The sequence below is a fragment of the Rhinolophus sinicus genome, chromosome 17 (genome assembly GCF_057876585.1).
Source record: "Rhinolophus sinicus isolate RSI-liver-muscle chromosome 17, RSI-T2T, whole genome shotgun sequence".
NCBI classification, from domain to species: Eukaryota; Metazoa; Chordata; class Mammalia; order Chiroptera; family Rhinolophidae; genus Rhinolophus; species Rhinolophus sinicus.
The window spans coordinates 132,034,033-132,051,139 of NC_142517.1; the positions used below are offsets into that span (position 1 = coordinate 132,034,033).

Consider the following 17,107-nt stretch of genomic DNA (forward strand, 5'->3'; position numbering starts at 1 on the left):
TGGGTAGGTACCTTGGATCTGTTTTGTCACTGGCTGCCTCCCATTGTGGTCACTGTGATTCATCAATAAAATATCCTTGGTGTAAACAACCTCATGTGTCCTGTCTGATGCCTTCATTCCACGAAAGGAAAATTAAGTGGGACAGGTAGAGGTAAAACAATCACCTGGGACAAGACTCAGGTCTTGCTCTGCCCTGGGTTTGCTGAATGAAATTGGAGAAAGCACCTAAGCTCTTTAGAGCTCAGTTTCTCAGTAACATTGATGAATCAAAATAAATTAATTAGCTCTAAACTCCTTTCTAGCTCTAACAGTCAATAGGCAGAGAAATACCCTGTGTTCACTCTTCTCTGGGAGATGACTACCTAAGTCGTCTGAAGCTGGTAAGCGCTTTAAGTGCTTTGTCACTTACTCATGATTTATTTGTAGATCAAATGTAGCCCAGGGGGTCTGAGAAAGAGATAGGTTGACCCAAGCACATTGATTCAATGCCTAAATGAAGCATCTTGGACATGTCGCCTGGGACTGGAAGAATTTATTGATATGGATAAAGATCTACTGTCTGTCAAAGCAGCAGGTGCAGAAGAGGCATGAGTGCTATGACAAATGGCTTCAATTCCACCCCTGGGCCTCCAATTATGTCACTTAGTAGTTCCCAGGGAAGTTCCTTCCTGTTCTTCTCCAGCACACCATGTCACTCCCTCCTACTTCTAAATCTTAGGAGTGCCATTAGACCCAATGTTCAACAGTCAACTGATTGACAGTTAAGTATTGATGAAAGGGGGCCTCAAGGGACTTTAACCCCTTACCTCCCAATAATCCTCAACAGCCCTCCAAAAATAAGGCAAATAAGCATGTTATCTGTAAAAATAGTGTCCTTGACAAATGCTGCTTCAGGAAAAGTTCCCCAGTCTCTTTCCAAATGCACTGCCCACTTGAAGCGTTCCCTACACAGACAATCTGGAGCTTCTGATGACATTTAATGTAGGCCCACTGTGTGCTTGGTCATTGAACTGGTGGATTAACTAGTTTCAACTACAGGGCCGAAATTTAAGTACAGAGGTAGTAGCAGCAAGTGTCTGTTCGGTCTTGGAGCAGAGAGAGTTAGGGTATCTCCTCAGCATTGATCATCAGACACTTACAGTCTGTCTGGTGTTGCAGTGAGACAGCCATGGCAAAGGAAAGAGAAGCAGTCATCACAGCTTTCCAGTCTTCTCTTTGGAATTCATGGACTCATGTCTGATTAGTATAACTCACATTGGAATGTGGACTCCATGAGGGCAGGGGCCTTGTCTGTTTTACTCACTATTCTGGCTTCAGTACCTAGCACAGTGTTAGCACATGGTAGGCACTTATCAATGTAGATTGGATGACTAATGATAAGCCCACTGAGTGCAGTGGTTAAGAGACAGATGCTTAGATCCAAATCCCAGCTCAACTGATCATGACTGGAAATGTGGGCAAGGGAGTAAATATTTCTGTCTTAATTTCCTCATTTTAAAAATAATAATAAATACTACTACTACTACTACTACTACTAAATCTCTCAAGGGGAAGTTATGCCGGTAAAATGAATTGATATATAACTGGTGACTGGCATGCACTATAAATGTTTATTGAATAACTAGACCAATCAATTTACATGCCCTATTCCCTTGTCCATCATTATGAAACTTTTGTTTTTTGAACTAAAGTTTGAGTTTGTGAGAACACATTCTAACAAGCATGGGTCTGGACACAAAGGTACTTCTGCAGCTTTCTACTTATATAATGCTCTGACGTGTCTCTTTCCATCAGTTTTATTAATATGCTACTTGACTTACCCTTCTCGACTTACAGCGCCTTGAAAGCAGACACACCATCCAAGGAGACCTGATTGAGAAAGGGTGACTAGGGGGTTTGGAATAAGTGCACACTTTACTCAGTGAATGGCTGTCTTGCGTGTCTTCTCTGGCTCACTTCTGGGGAAGGAGTCACAAACCTCTTCCCCATCTCACAGGTTCTTCTTTACCCACAATGCATCAGCATCACATGTCCATCCCCAGTGATGGTTGCTCCAACCTCCCACCTCCCCATCTCACTGTTACTATCACCAGCACAATCTCTGATCAGCATCTCTCTTCAGCCTCCCTTTTGCTTTCCCCCAATATCTGTTCTCTCTTCCTTTCCCGGTCACCTCCACTTGACTTGTGGCCTTTGACATTTATATTGGCAGTCTTGCCTCTGCCTTTTATTTATCAGGTCACATCCTTTTAATAAGCTGTAAAAGGATTAATTGCAAACAAAACATTATTATTTTTCCTTTGCAACCTTTTATTTTACCCATTCACCGTCATAATCACCTCAAGCTGCCCCATTGTTCATTAGAAACTGTTTTTTTGCCCCGGGTTACAACTTCTTTATGACAGCATTTTTTTATTTTACTGTTGTTTTGGATTATGTTCAAGCTTCTGCTGGTCAGAGCAGTGATTTATTGCCACTTTCCCCGATTTAACTCACATCTCACGTAATGAGTGAGGAAGCAAAGTAGATGGTGTGATTCACCATCCAGTCTTCTCACGCCAGTTTCTGCCTTTGAAGCATTTCTAATCTTAACTGGATGGAAATGACATATAGGAAATATTTAGAAAATAGTACAAGCCACTCCATAAGGTAAAGCCATCTGAACTTAAGCCATTTGCTCACAAACTCTGAATGGCTCCCAAACCTTCTTAGCGTGAGGTCATTCTGTGCAAATGCAGATATGTGTTTGGCGTTTTTGTATTGTGTCATTTTTCGGGTATTGCTATCCCAGTTCCTCTTATATTTTAAACTCCACCAGGATCAGGTTCTCGTCTTCTCCTTCGTCTGTGTATTTTCATGGTGTCCAGGATGGATCTGCATAGAGAGGGCCGTTGGTGAATGCCACTGATGCACAGATAGTCACTGCCCCCCTGTAGGGAGCCAGCTCTGGGCATGCTCCGTGGCTTCTTAGACACTCCGTGTACCCCAGGGTATCTTTCCTAATGAAACGACTTCCAGGGACTAATTCTGCAGTCACAGATTCTGATTATTCTTCTTATTCTAAGAACCATTTTTCTTCTGTGTCTTTCTGAGCTCCACCCCTCAGGGGAGTAACAGCAATAGATTGGTTATGCTAAACACCCCACCTCAGGGGTTCAATTTTGATTTTTTCACGGCAACCCAGTCATTTATATAGCCGAGATACACTCATCTTGAAACTTCACAAAACCATTTAATTTTTTTTTAAATCATAACTCTAGATAATTTGTATCTCTATTTCTAGTCTTCTCTTAGGTTCCTAGGGAAATCAAGTGCATGCCCTTTTCTGCAGCTTTATTTTGCCTTCTCTCACCACAAATGCTAATAATGTAGAGCTGAGCAATGAATATTAGAGAATGGTTATGTTTTGGTTGCATATACCCTTTTAAATCACAAAGCGGATGTGGGCAAGGCAAGCACACAGTGGCAGGAGCAATTCTAGAGATGTCCAGAGAATGTGACATGGGCCATTCTTTTTTTCTCTTTTTGTCCTTCAGTCTCTAGACCTGTGGCAAAGGCATTATGTTTGGGACCTGCCCCTGCAGCCTCTCAGCTCTGCAGTATTCCTTGCTCTACAGACTGTATAGTATCTTCCTGGTCATCTTGGAGCCTGTGCATCCATGAAAACTGCCAGGAGCCTCAGGGGAGAAAAGGTGAGTGCCTTGTTTGTGTGTGCCTCATTTACTTCCCGGGGACACACATTTATTCTGTAAGCTAAGTAGCTGATTAAGCCTGCTTAAGACAGTATTTGTTTGTGAAATTTAGATAACCAGCTCAAGCCTGACAGCACTCAATTTTTAGGGAGTCCACTGGGGACATTTCTATGGAACACAGACTCTGACCTTGATTGACCTTCAATTAGGCTCATAGCTGGTGAAGTGACAATTACTTTAAAAATGGTATAACTTAATGTTTTTATGTATAGGTAATAGTTATAATGAGGAAATTAGACATGATTTCTGTAATTGCATCAGGAAATAACTGTTTCACACACCTACTGATTTGCAGATTTCCACATGCTGACTTTAGTGTTATATTTCATATTTTCATGAGGGACATTTATATCTGTTGCTGACTTTCGGATGTCCTCAGGCTTAAAGTGAAAACATCAAACTTTATGTCCTTGTTTAATTTTGTAGGCCCCTAGCGTCTTGTTTTCTTTCATTTTCTATTAAAATACACATCTTCATCTTTCAAAGTTCATTTCTGGTGATATCTTGATTTCTCTTTCATTGGTCCTTCAGTTTTTATTGATATATTCCCTTGAATGGCAGTGCTAAAACGAAATGCTTCCTTTACTGAAAGAAAGGAGGTCAAAGGATATTCCAGAAGTTAGGCTGTGTTTGCAGAGCACTAATCCTACTTATCACATGCAGAGAAAGAATGTGTGGGCAAGAACTTGACATTCTAAAACAAGTGCTCTCAGCTGAAATTTGGATCCATTTGAAAACTCTCATTTTAACAGGCCCTGTAGCACACACATGCACATACCTTGTTTTCTTGAAAATAAGACCTAATCAGAAAACAAGCCCTAACATGATTTTTCAGGATGACATCCACTGAACATAAGCCCTAATGCGTCTTTTAGAGCAAACCTTAATATAAGACCCGGTCTTATTTTCAGGAAACACGGTATGTACACTCCTGGGCTCACACACCATGTCACTGAGCTTTTCCCTTTATTCTGACTCTTGTTCTGATGCAGAAGAGGAGGGTGTATGGTGAGTCTAAGGCAGGAAGGAGCTAGCTTTAATTCTTTTCTCAAACAATAGAAAGCTGGATCTCAGTGGAACGTGGGTTGGATGGGAGGTTAGTGCTACTTCCTTACTGGACATGTAACCAGAATATCCCCCAAGCTTCTTCAGTTTATGGACACAAATAGTTTCTCATGAATACTAATATCCGCAATCCATGGTCTTGTGCTGCCCATGTGTATAATTGGACCTTGTAATTCCCTTGTAATTGCATATGACACTTCCCAGGGTGACTTACACGTTATTAGAACTAGCCCTCTGATGTTTGACCTGCACCACTCTGTTTTAAGGTCTCTGACTAGAAAATGACTTGAGGCCGGGCTTAGGCTGCCTCAGCCACTGTGGCCACGGCTGTCCATGCTGGTCCAACTTTGGTGCATTGAGTGAGTTTCGTCTTCCTTTGTTTTCAAAGCTGTAGAACCCACACAAGGCCAAGAGGGCCTTACATTATTTGGGGCACTTTTGGTTATAGGTGACAGAAACACAACTCAAAGTGACGTAAGGCAAAAGAAGGGAATTTATTAACACGTGCAGCTGAAAAATAGAAGGGAAGTTAGCACTGCATCCAAAAGTATGAGTAAGGTTACAGATATCAGTCTCTCTCATTCTTCCTCTTTCTCTGTGTGATCTTCAGTTTCTACAATCTTCTGCTCTCTTTTCCTTCCCTTTAACATCTTTATCTCTCCATCTCTTGCTTCTACTTTTCTCTGTATTACATTCAGTTTAAGACAGGCCCTCCCCATGGTAAAGACAAGCATTATTACTTTTTTTTTTAATTGCTAAACTTATTGTGTATCCTCCTTGTTAGTAAATTTACTTTTAGTTATCATATGTCTTATAGTGATTATTCATCTGACGAATAATAGGGCAACAACAAATTGTTGTAACTCTGATTTGAAACATTTATTTCTTAGAATTGGTTAAGAAAAATTCTAAATCACTTTAGTGATACATTGTTTTTTGCTTCTTTGAAGGAAACATAGCATTCAAACATTTTATTCAATTGACATTTGATTTAAAACAAAACAAAACAAAAAATAGGCACCACTATCTCATCCTAATAATCTGCCTTCAAGAAGCATAAAACTTCATTTATGTTTCCAGTAGGGCAGACTGTAAATGTTTCTCAGTTTCATCCAGGGTCTACAAATTGCAAATTGAAGAATGAGGCTAAAAATCTTTTGTTTCCTTGATTCTTAGATCCATTTTTTTTTCACATTGTGGGTTTCTAGATATAATTGTGTCATAAAATCGATCAGTGCATTTTATGTAGAGGTGTTTTTTCTCCAAAACATTGTAATAAAATCAACATAGTGTAGCATAAAGGATGATATCCTATTACTTCTTAATGGTCAATTATTTTGTTTTCAGTTTTTTTGAGATATAATTGACATATATAGCATTGAATGAGAGTAAAATGGTGGTTGCCAGGGGCTGGGGAATCGGGAAAATGGGGAAATGTTGATCAAATTATAAAACATTCAATTATAAGATGAATACATTCTGAGGATATAATGTATACATGGTGACTATAGTTAATAATACTGTATTGTATACTTGAAACTTGCTGAGAGTAGATTTTAAAATTCTTACCACCAAAAAAAGAAAGAAAGAAAAAAAGAAAGAAAGACAGAAAGAAAGAAAGAAAGAAAGAAAAGATAATTTCCTTTTTAGATAGTAAATAAAGTAAAAAGAGCTGTCTTTCCTAAAAGTTCCAGAAAGCTTCCTGGAATTGAATCTCGTTGGCTAATATGCGTCATGTGCTTTTCCCTGACCTAGTCACTCTGATCGGGGGATATGGGTCCGAAGTAGCCAGGGCCTAGGCAAGTGACCACCAGTGGAGGGTAGCTCCATCCAAGCCTCACAGACAGAGTGGAGGAGGGGCGGCTCCTTCAAGGGAATATGAGGTGCTGATACTACAAGAAGGTAGAAGCGATGCTGGGGTCCGACTGAATAGGTGTTTATTAAATGTTTCGTTCCCTTTGTTCTGGGCCATAGAGTTGCTACAGAAATTCAGAGAATACTTTTTTTTCCTAATTCTGTAACTTTTGTACTCAAGGGTTTTTCACAAAATCCTTTGTGAAAAACTACTCTTTTAACTTTCATTCTGTTCTTTCTTTTCCACATAACTCAGAGCTAGTCCATGGAACCCATGTGCAAAACTCACCACATTTTGAACCCTCCATTTGCCCCATTTGTTCAAGACGCTTTTATGCCAAGCTTTACCCTCATTGGCTACTTCTACTATTCTCCGATTGTAGAAGTCAACGCCTGCAAATACACCCTGGTCCACCGTTCATTAGACATCACCTGCTGTGTGTTGAATTGTGTCCTGCAAAGAGTTATGTTTGGTACTAACCCCTGGGACTTGTGAATATGACCTTATTTGGAAATAGGGTTATTGCAGATGTAATCAATTTAAGATGAGGTTGTGTGGGTTTAGGATAGGCCCTATTCCAATAACTAATGTCCTTATACAAAGAAAAAAATTTGGACACAGAGAAACACACAAGAGAGTGCCAGGTGATGATACAGAGACAGACGGCATGAGGTGAAGGCCTAGTAAATACAGAGGCAAGCATTGCAGTGATCCCTCTACAAACCAAGGGTTGACGACAACCACTAGAAGCTAGGAGCTAGGAGAGAAGCATGGAAGCAATCCTTCTCTAGAGCGGGGGGGGGGGGGGGGAACATGGCTCTACTGACACCTTGATTTTGGGTTCCTAGCCTCGAGAGTGATGCGATAGGAAGTTTCTGGTTTTTCACATCACGTACCTGGGGTACTTTGTATTGGCAGCCCTAGGAAACTAATATGCTGCCCACATTTGCACCAGCATTTAGGCTCAATAAGGTACACCACTTCATAAAATGCCAAAACTAAAACATAGAGACGTAAAGCAATTGGTTCTAAATCTCATAGTGATTTAATCATGGCCACGCCAGCACTAAGGACCTGGAAATTCATCTCCTCGGTACAGTGTTCCTTCAAACACTAGGCTTCCTTAGTGATTTCTTCCATAAGCCTAAAGACGTTTGGATCAAGACACAAATTGAGCCCTGAGGTTAGCAGAGTAGCCCTCGCCTGTGTGCACCACATTGGCTAGTGGGAACCATTGGCCTTGAGAGCTAATCTTGGAGCTGATATAGGAGATAATGTATGGGATGCATCCTAGCACTGGTACATTGCCTTTGGAGGGTGAGGGGAATCAGATTGCAGTGTGTGAGAAAGGGAAGGTGTGATAAAAACAGCTTGAGACGGCCATGTAACTAGGATGTGTGTTTTTTGATCCAAACAATCCATTTTTCAGAGTGGCTCAGCCTTTGGAGATGAAGGAAAGGCTGTACACAGTAGAACTTCTCACCTGGGTGTTACCACAGCCTCCTGCAGAGTCTAGAAGCATGCAGGGATTGATAAGAATTAGTCTCTGTTTTATAAGACCCATACTGAGGCTAAATGACCTGCTTTGGGCACTAAGTAAGACAGGAGAGAGTATAAGTTCAGTGATTGTTATTCAGGTCTGGGAGTTTGTTATTTTATAAATGCTTCCCTGGAGCAGACAGAATTTTGATTTTTAAGGTCTTGCTAAGACCTGCGAGGACCACCTGCCTGTAATCCCTCTTGGGAAGAGTAAAGAATGGAGTTTTCCCTCTAGGGAAATGATTCTGTGCCTGGCAGGATTCCAAGCGTGTTAGGATGACAGGAAGTAATCTTGTTATTTCCACCGAGTTGTGGGCATGAGGTCTAAGAGCCTCTCAATCTCAGTCTATCTCATGGTGCTACCATGGGTTCTGCCAGAGTTATTGACTGGTGGGAACTAAATGGGGTTTAGAATTCCAAGAAGGCTGGAGCACATGGGCTAATGCATTCAACATCACAGAACTCTGGATGTAAACCAGAGTGTTTAGCTTCACATTTGAATTATCTCCATAAAGAAATGCAGTGGACCTACTAGGAGAAATCTAGGATATTCATACTTTCCTAGAATACACACACATATGCATGTGCATGCATGCACTTGCGCACACACACACACACACACCTGTGCACGCACACGTATGCACAGGTGTGTGTGTGTATATATATATACATATATATACACATATGTATATATACACACATGATCACCCTATATACACGTGTGTGTGTGTGTGTGTGTGTGTGTATGTGTGTGTGTGTATAGTGGAGGATTTGAGGGAAAAAGAAGCAAACAAAAACAGCAACAAAATTAAATTGGAAAGTTGGAGATAATTACTTTTGCTCCTCACTGGTCTTTTCCCCGTCCCTGTGTTATGGCTTTGGTATGTTCCTTTTGTTCACTTTTTTGTGTGTGTTACTAGTAGAAGAAATTAGTTATTAGACAAATTATCTTTATATGGCTGTTACTCTTGGGCAGACACCATTCAGTCAGGAATAAGGGTTGTGGTTGTCAGCCATTCCGAGTGCATTAGAAAGCCAGCCGGTGTACACAGCCTTCACACCTCCGTCAGGCCTGTGACAGGCAGACAAGGGGACGATGCTCGGCAGGTTGGTACTTGTCAAGTGAAGCTACAACACCTTTCAGAGGGATTTAAATTGGATCAGGTTTTATCATTCAATGCTTTTTCTTTGATGCATTCCCAGAGTTATAATTAGAGATAGATAAAGAGAAATGATCTGAAAAATTGCTGATGGATGAACTCTACATAGAGGTGCAAAGCATTTTAAAAAAATAATTTTGATACATAGACATACATTTATGTGACATTCATGTCCCTTTCTGACATATTTTTGAAAGGGAACCTTGCCCACTGAAATTGTTCTAAAGAGAAACTGATGGAGGCCCCCTGATGTGGTGTCACAGTGAATAATTGCTTATGTGGTAGGGTGTCAGGAATTTCATCCCTCCCCCATACACTCCTCCCCCATCATAGCACCCAAAGTCCTAAAAATCTCCATAGAAAAAGGTGTTTTGACACTGAGAAGCCATGACCATCTTTACAAAGACAGTCTTTTATGCTGTAAAACAAATCGATGTGGACAACACACTTAAGGAGGGAAATGCTGATGCCTTTCCAATCTGCTATGCTAATAATTGGGGAAATTCCATTTTAGATCCTCATCTGCTAGAAAAATGCACCTTTAGTGAGAGATACATAAAATCATTTTGCTTTGTCACAGATAATATGTATACTAAGAGACAACTTTTATTTTTTCCTTTGTCTATGTGTTGGGGCAGTGGGGGTGGGGGAGGGAAGGTGTGCCTACTTCTTATTGTAAGAATTGAGTTTTCATGCTCATGATTACCCTTCTTTGCTTTGTATTCACAACAGGGTGTCAACTAACAGTGACACTATCGCATGCTACCCCTGCAGGGATGGTGGTGGGTTCCTAGAGTTGGAGTCAAAGATCTAATCTGCTCAAGTTCTTTGACTCAACGCTGTTACCCAATGTCCAAAGCTTCACCGATAAGGGAAAATGGAATGTTTAAGATGGAGCAAGTGTCAGTGATCTTCAGTCAGCCTGCTAGATCTTGCTTCAAGTGTGTCCCAGTGGAGTTAGTGTAGAGACACAGCACTGGCCATGGGTAACTGTAGAAGCTTAGGTGGCACTCACACTGGGGCCACCAGCACATAGAGAAATACAGTCCTCTGACCTGGATTTTCATTGTTTCATGGCTTCAATTAAAAAAAGAAAAAATTGTAGACTATACATTAAATCCTTAGATTCATAGAAAAAAATTCAAACCCTACAAATGTAAGTTTCACTAAAGGTGAATGAAATCTGTGGTCAGGAAGTGAATATTTTAACTCCTCCTGCTATCCAGTGGCTGAAATGCCACTCTCTAATCTATGCACCTTTAGCTTAAGGAGATGCACCACGATACCTGTCACATCCACTGTGTGCAATGGGGCTAGAGCACATCCCACACAGAGCTGACTTGCATCCTTTCTTGCGAGGAGGTAACTACTTAGAAAAACCTCAGCTAAATTTCATGTGTCCATTTCATCAGTAATCTGCCTTTGGAGAAGCAATAAAGTATCTTCTAGCCTGAGTTTACACATATGTAAAATGAGAATAGTAACTGATGAAGTAGTTTAGAGGATTTGCTCTTTTGGGGAATATAAGTAAAGTGGTTGTCTTAGTCTTAATACAGGGTAGATGCTTAATTAATGCATGTGCCTTTTTTCCTTGGACTACATTCTCTATGAAGATTAGATTTATGTTGTCTGTCCCTCCTGTGGCTTCCCACAGTGCGTTATAGTGCTCTACATATGGAAGTTAATGTTCACAATATGATGATATCTGATTAATATGAAATTGAGTAAATGAAGGTAAGTGGTTGCCTGACCTCAGCCACTGTGGACTTGGTGGTGTGTATCTTTCAGAGCAGAAGCACCCTGGGGAAGCCTGATGTCTACTGCTGTCATGAACACAATGTGTGATCAAAGTTAAATGCTAACAAGAGAATCCAAGGTTTTTGTTTTATGCTGAGCTTGTGCTATGATTTGATCCTCGTTAGAGTTCGGGACAAAGGTAGTTCAAATGAATGAATGAAATAATTTATTGACGGGAGAGATGTAATCTACAGATTTATGGGGAGATGGATGCAACTTGATTTACAGAGGAAACTGTACACGCTCCTCAGGGGCGTTAAGCTGTAGGAGTAGGGTACCTAGGGTCCTTCATTAAAGACTGCTAAGTTTCTGAGCTGGTTGTCAAACAACATAAATCATGGAGATCCATGCCATGTCCTGCTCATACATACAAACTAAACAAGCACAAACATAAGACAATAAATAGGTGGCTTAGGGGCATTACATGTAAGAGAAGAGGTCATGCAAGGTGTGTGGCACTGAGAGCTGGGAGTTCATTATAGTTTAATGTTTAAGTGTAGTTTAGAGCCTTGTATGTTTCTGGCATCTCTACTCAAGCTGGCCCAGAAAGGGAGCTGAGCCCTTCCCTGGTTTTATTTTGACTAATTAATGATATGTACTTGGAGTGACGAAGCAGGCAGAAGCCATCTATTGTTTTAATCACCAGATCTTAATATTTTTAATGCCATGAGAATGTGGTTTCTGATTGGCCAAACGATGCCTTCCCACAGGAGGCTGGTCCTTAAAGTAAGAGTCTAAGAGTCTCTTTTAAAGGGTTAACCCTAGACCAAGAAAACCCAAACAAAGCACTTATGACTGTTTAAGTGTTGGGGGAGTGGGTGCAACAGGTGAAGGGATTAAGAAGTACAATATGGCTGTTACAAAATAGTCATGGGGATGTAAAGTACAGCTTAGGGAATGTAGTTAATTATATGGTAACAACTACGTATGGTACCAAGTGGGTACTAGACTTATCAGGGGCATCACTTTGTAAATTACATAAATGTCTACCCACTATGCTGTACACTTGAAACTAATATAAAACAAAATGTCAACTGTAATTGAAAATAAAATAAATAAATAAATAAAATACTCGCCTAGCCCTGCCATATTCTAAGGAAGCTTGGCTCCCTCTTGTGGCTTAAAACCATGTGTCAATTTGTTCTAGCCTCCTTGGCTGTGCTATTTTAAGAGAAGCCAGTCTTTTACCAGCTATACCTTAAGCTTTGTAACCTTTTCATTTCATTACTATTGGTGGAAAAATATGCATGGCCCTGGCAAAACTGTGGGAGAGAGATACCTGGTTCTGTACCTCTCATGCTTCCTAACTTGTCCTTTCTCTTCCTCTTGTGGATGGGTGGTGGGATATCTAGCTCACATTCTGGGCATTCAATGTTATCATGCTATCTTCCAATCACAGAATCCTATTTATTTATTTTTCCTTGCCCCAAGGAATATATGAATAATTTCTTAGAATGTTACCATGAAATAAGATTGGTTTTAGTTTGTTTTAAAGGAATTAAAGGAATTGAATCAGTTGGTTGAATTTGGTGTATTAAAGAAATGAATATAACATATGAGCTCCATGGAAGGGTGGCATAGGTTTTAGAAGTGATATATCATGACGGCCACAGATTGAAAACTCAAACTAAAGGGTTTGATCTAGCTGTCAATCACTTTTTTTTTTTTTTAGCTTACTTTGTTCTTTCAAAAACATTAATTAATTTCCATCATTTAAAAGTAGAGAGATTTTATATAAAAACAAAATATAACTTGGATTTCTGGCTTCCTAGACAGAATCAGAAGATTTGACGAAGGAGAGTACACATTCCCTCATGGCAACAGTCAATGGAAGCTGAAGAATAGCCAACCATTTCAGATGCAGCACACATCCTCCATTTCACCACAGATCCCACCATTCCCTACAATATTATGGTTTACCGATTTCCATCAATTTGTACCTGCTTGACACCTGTGACATTGAGTTAGTGACTCTGTGGGATCGTAGCATGTAGGGCCCATTTATATCCTAATTATAGTGGGCACTTGGACCCTGGTTCCTCAGTATTTTGAATTGTTTTGCTTTTAACTGAGTAGTAGCCCAGGGACCCATGTCTAGCTAGGATGGGGAGGGCGGTCCAAAGAGGTACTGTCTTCACAGGGCAGATGTACCTGGGACTCTCAGGGCAGGAATCTGTCAATGTTAAGGCATTGGGCTATGCCAAAGTAGATGTGTTCTGACATAATACAGAGTAACAAGAATGTCAGAAACTACAGCAAAAAGAAAATGTGCATTTTTGTATGTTTGGGCTATTTGTGTGAGTCTTCGTTTATTTTTACTTGTTTATTGATACCGTTGGACATATCCTACTAATTATTTCTTTGATTATGTTTGGCCTCTCCAACTCCTAGATTCTAAACGCTTGGAAGACAGATTTTTCTGCTCTAGTTCTTTTCCATTTACTTCTATTTTTTCCTTGTCCCTCCGTTTTCCATAAAATAAAGCACATCAAAAGAATACGTGCTTTGGAGTTATAGGTATTCAAATGAAGGTTTCATTTCTTTCCTGCCACTGTTTCTTTTCCTTTGCTGGATAAGGATGGAATCTTGTAAAACATTTGTTCTTTCTCTTTTTAGGATTTAGAATGAGACAGCGCCATGTGCTCATGGAATCCACAGGGCCTGTGGGGCATTGCCCTCATTTGGTGGAATCTGTGCCCTGTGAGGATCCAGTGTGTTATCGATGGCTAGCATCTGAAGGGATCTGTATCCCTGACCATGGAAAATGTGGCCTGGGACATCGCATCCTGAAGGCTGTCTGCCAGAATGACCGAGGTACGATGCAAAGGAACACAAGTATTTTTATAGTGATATCTGCCAAATGACATGTCACCACTCTCCAACAGGTCATTTTCCTGAGGGAGAGAAGCAGTCTTCTCTATCCTTGAATATTTATGTGTAATTCAAGTGATGACACATTGCTGCCGAGTGAGCCACCTTGACTTAATATGAGACCATGTCCTCCATGACAAAAGAAAGTATTTGGTTCCACCTACATGTCATACAGTGGACCTGGAGATTTCTCTGCAGTCTTTAATTTATCAACACATAGAATATAGAAATTGTGTGGTTAGATTTCAACTTATCTATACAAAACAAGCTTCATTTGCCTTTTTTGAGGTTGATATGTAACATGCTTTTATGTATTATTAACAAATACCACTTTGTAAAGATTTCAGGGTTGCAACCCTCCAAGTTAAAAAGAAAGCGAATACTAAGCTATATCTTTTCATTTATATAACATTAGATTAGAATCAGTTCTCGACATAATACTAACATTTCCAGAGAACCATTTTTAAATATAAGTTGTCAAGATTTACAAAACTATTAACAATGGTGTCTTTCCTTCATCACCAAGCTTCTAGTACAATGCTTATTTGAAATGAAGTGTGATTTAGAAAATATGTAAGTCACATGGAAATGAGAAAAATGACATTTAAAGCCTTTATCTTACAGTTAAAAAAATTCAGTCTCTTGGAGGAATATGGAGTATGTCTATTAATCAGCTCTGTCATGAGAAGTACCATTCATCACGCTCTTGGTGTGTGGAGTGAAATGTTTTGACTCGTGGAATGAAGTAATCCATAGAACAGAAGGAAATTACAAAGTGGATTCAGAGTGGATATTAACATCTACATAGGCTTGACATTTAGCAATGCATTTCTTTGTTTCATTTCTCTCTCTCTCTCTCTCTCTCTCTCTCTCTCTCCCCCCCCTCTCCCTCTCTCCTTCCCTCCCTCCCTCCCTTTTCCTCCCTCCCCCTCTCTCTCTTTTCTTCTCTCTCTCTCTCTCTCTCCCTCTCTCCTCCTCTCCCTCCCCTTGTGCTTCTTCTCCCCTCCTCCTCCTTCCATCTCTCCCTCCCTTTTTCTCCTTCACTTACTTTTTTTCCTTCTTTCTTTCCTCCTCTTCTTCAGTCCTTCCTTTTTTTAAAAAAAAATCACTATTGTAATTAGACAAATATACATTTTATCAAGTAATATAATTGATAACCTCCTGGAACCAGGTAATTGTTTAATTAAGTAGAGGGCAAGAACAGATTGTATAAGCTACAGTCCTTTTTGACCAAATAGTTAAAACAAATAGTGGCTTCTAACTTTACCAAATCATTTTTGAATTGTAGTAACATATATACATATGCATATATATATATATATATATATATATATATATATATATATATATATATAATTTATTAACAGAGGCAAATAAGATCGCTTTTGTATCACTTTCCTTTGAATTCAGGAAGAGTAGTATAGAGGTTTCAAATCTGGGCTCTAGAGTCAAGCAGGTTGGAATTTTAAGTGTGCGACTCATCTGTTAGATGATCTCAAGAAGATTATTGAACTGTGGAAGCATCCTTTCCTTCAGCGGAAAAGTGGGGACAATAAGACCTACCTCTAATGCTCAGAATCTGAGTTACCTTAGTCATATAAAAGTGACTAGAAAAGTGCCTGACACATAACCATTCAAAATGACTTGTTTATTTTACTTGTAGTGCATATTTATTACTATGTTCTATCCGGGAGGAATGGTATAAAAAACATTCTTTTATAAATGAAAATAATAATGAGGATTAGAATAACCATAACTCCTTCCTTTCAACCTCCAGCTGTGGGAACAAGAATATCATTTGTTTGGTTGAAACCCAGTAATAAATGACTGTCGTGCTTTGTCATCTCATAGCAGGTATTGGAGGCTTGTGACATATAATCTCCATAGAGCTAGGGACTTCTTTCACAATTTGTGCTGTGCCTTCTGCAGAATTTCAGAGTGTGATATTCAGATTTATAATTAGGGATATATGTTTGGTCTTCATCCCAGTTTCTGGCACAGAGCTCCTAAAATCTTTGGAATTTCCTGAGCAGTAAGGGCAATGAGAGCATCTGTTGTCATAATTTTTGGTCTGTTGTCCTCAGTTCCTGAAATCACTTTCATAAGGAAATGGGTATTTTGTAATTCATAACAAGTCCCTTTCCACCACAACTGGGTTTATATTAATGAGGTGACATTTAGGAAGCACCTAAGGTTGGGGGCTGGTTGTCAGAGGAGCCAGCCAGCAAGAGAGGGTTGGGACTTCCCATTCCACACCCTGATTTTCAGGGAGAGGAGGGGACTGGAGGTTCAATCAATCACCAATGGCCAGTGATTTAATTAATCATGCCTAGGTAATGAAACTTCCATGAAAACCCAGATTGGGTTTCAGAGAGCTTTCTCGTTGGTGACCACATGGAGATTTGGGGGGCATGACACATGGGAGCTCAGTGCCTTTTCCCCATACCTTGCCCTAAGTATCTTTTCCATTTGGCTGTTCCTGAGTTATATCCTTTCACAATAAACCAGCACTCTAGTGAGTAAAACAAGTTTCCTGAGTTCTGTGAGCCTTTCTAGCAAATTAATGAAATCCAAAGAGGGGTTCTTGGGAAACTGATTTACAGCAAGTCGGTCAGAAGCACAGGTAACAATCTGGCCTTGTGACTGGTATCTGAGGTAGAAGGTGGTCTTATGGGACTGAGCCCTTTAATTGTAGAATCTGATGCTATCTCTGGGTAGATAGTGTCAGAATTGAGTTGAATAGTAGGATACCCAGCTGGTAGTGGAGTTTTGCTTTGTGCTGTGTGAGGAAAATCACACTCATACAAACCCACAGCTTGAAGTTGGGTTTAGAGCTCTTTTTACAGAGGTATCAACGTTACTATTTTATAGCAGTTCTAGAGTTTATTGTGTGTTTTTTTTCTATGAAATAGCTAATTATAAGCATTTATGTACACTCTCAATTTCTATAGGGATAAGTAGGAATTACTGTGGCTCATATCAGTTCTTTGTGGTTTTAGATACCTGGATGACTCCTTCATCATTTGTAGGGCAAAGACCATGATCATGGTTATGAGAACACACTGGCA

At 39.9% G+C, this 17,107-nt stretch overlaps 1 protein-coding gene across 3 annotated transcripts in view; it reads left to right on the top strand.

Annotated features, from left to right (window-relative positions):
* THSD7B (thrombospondin type 1 domain containing 7B) overlaps nt 1–17,107 on the top strand; it is an 800,685-nt gene that overhangs the window by 345,194 nt on the left and 438,384 nt on the right. For all 3 annotated transcript variants that reach the window (XM_074335740.2, XM_019752567.3, XM_088793974.1), the window contains exons 6-7: nt 3,537–3,692; nt 13,785–13,982. In XM_074335740.2, coding sequence (XP_074191841.2) covers nt 3,537–3,692; nt 13,785–13,982 — 354 coding nt within the window. The remainder of the gene's footprint in view (nt 1–3,536; nt 3,693–13,784; nt 13,983–17,107) is intronic.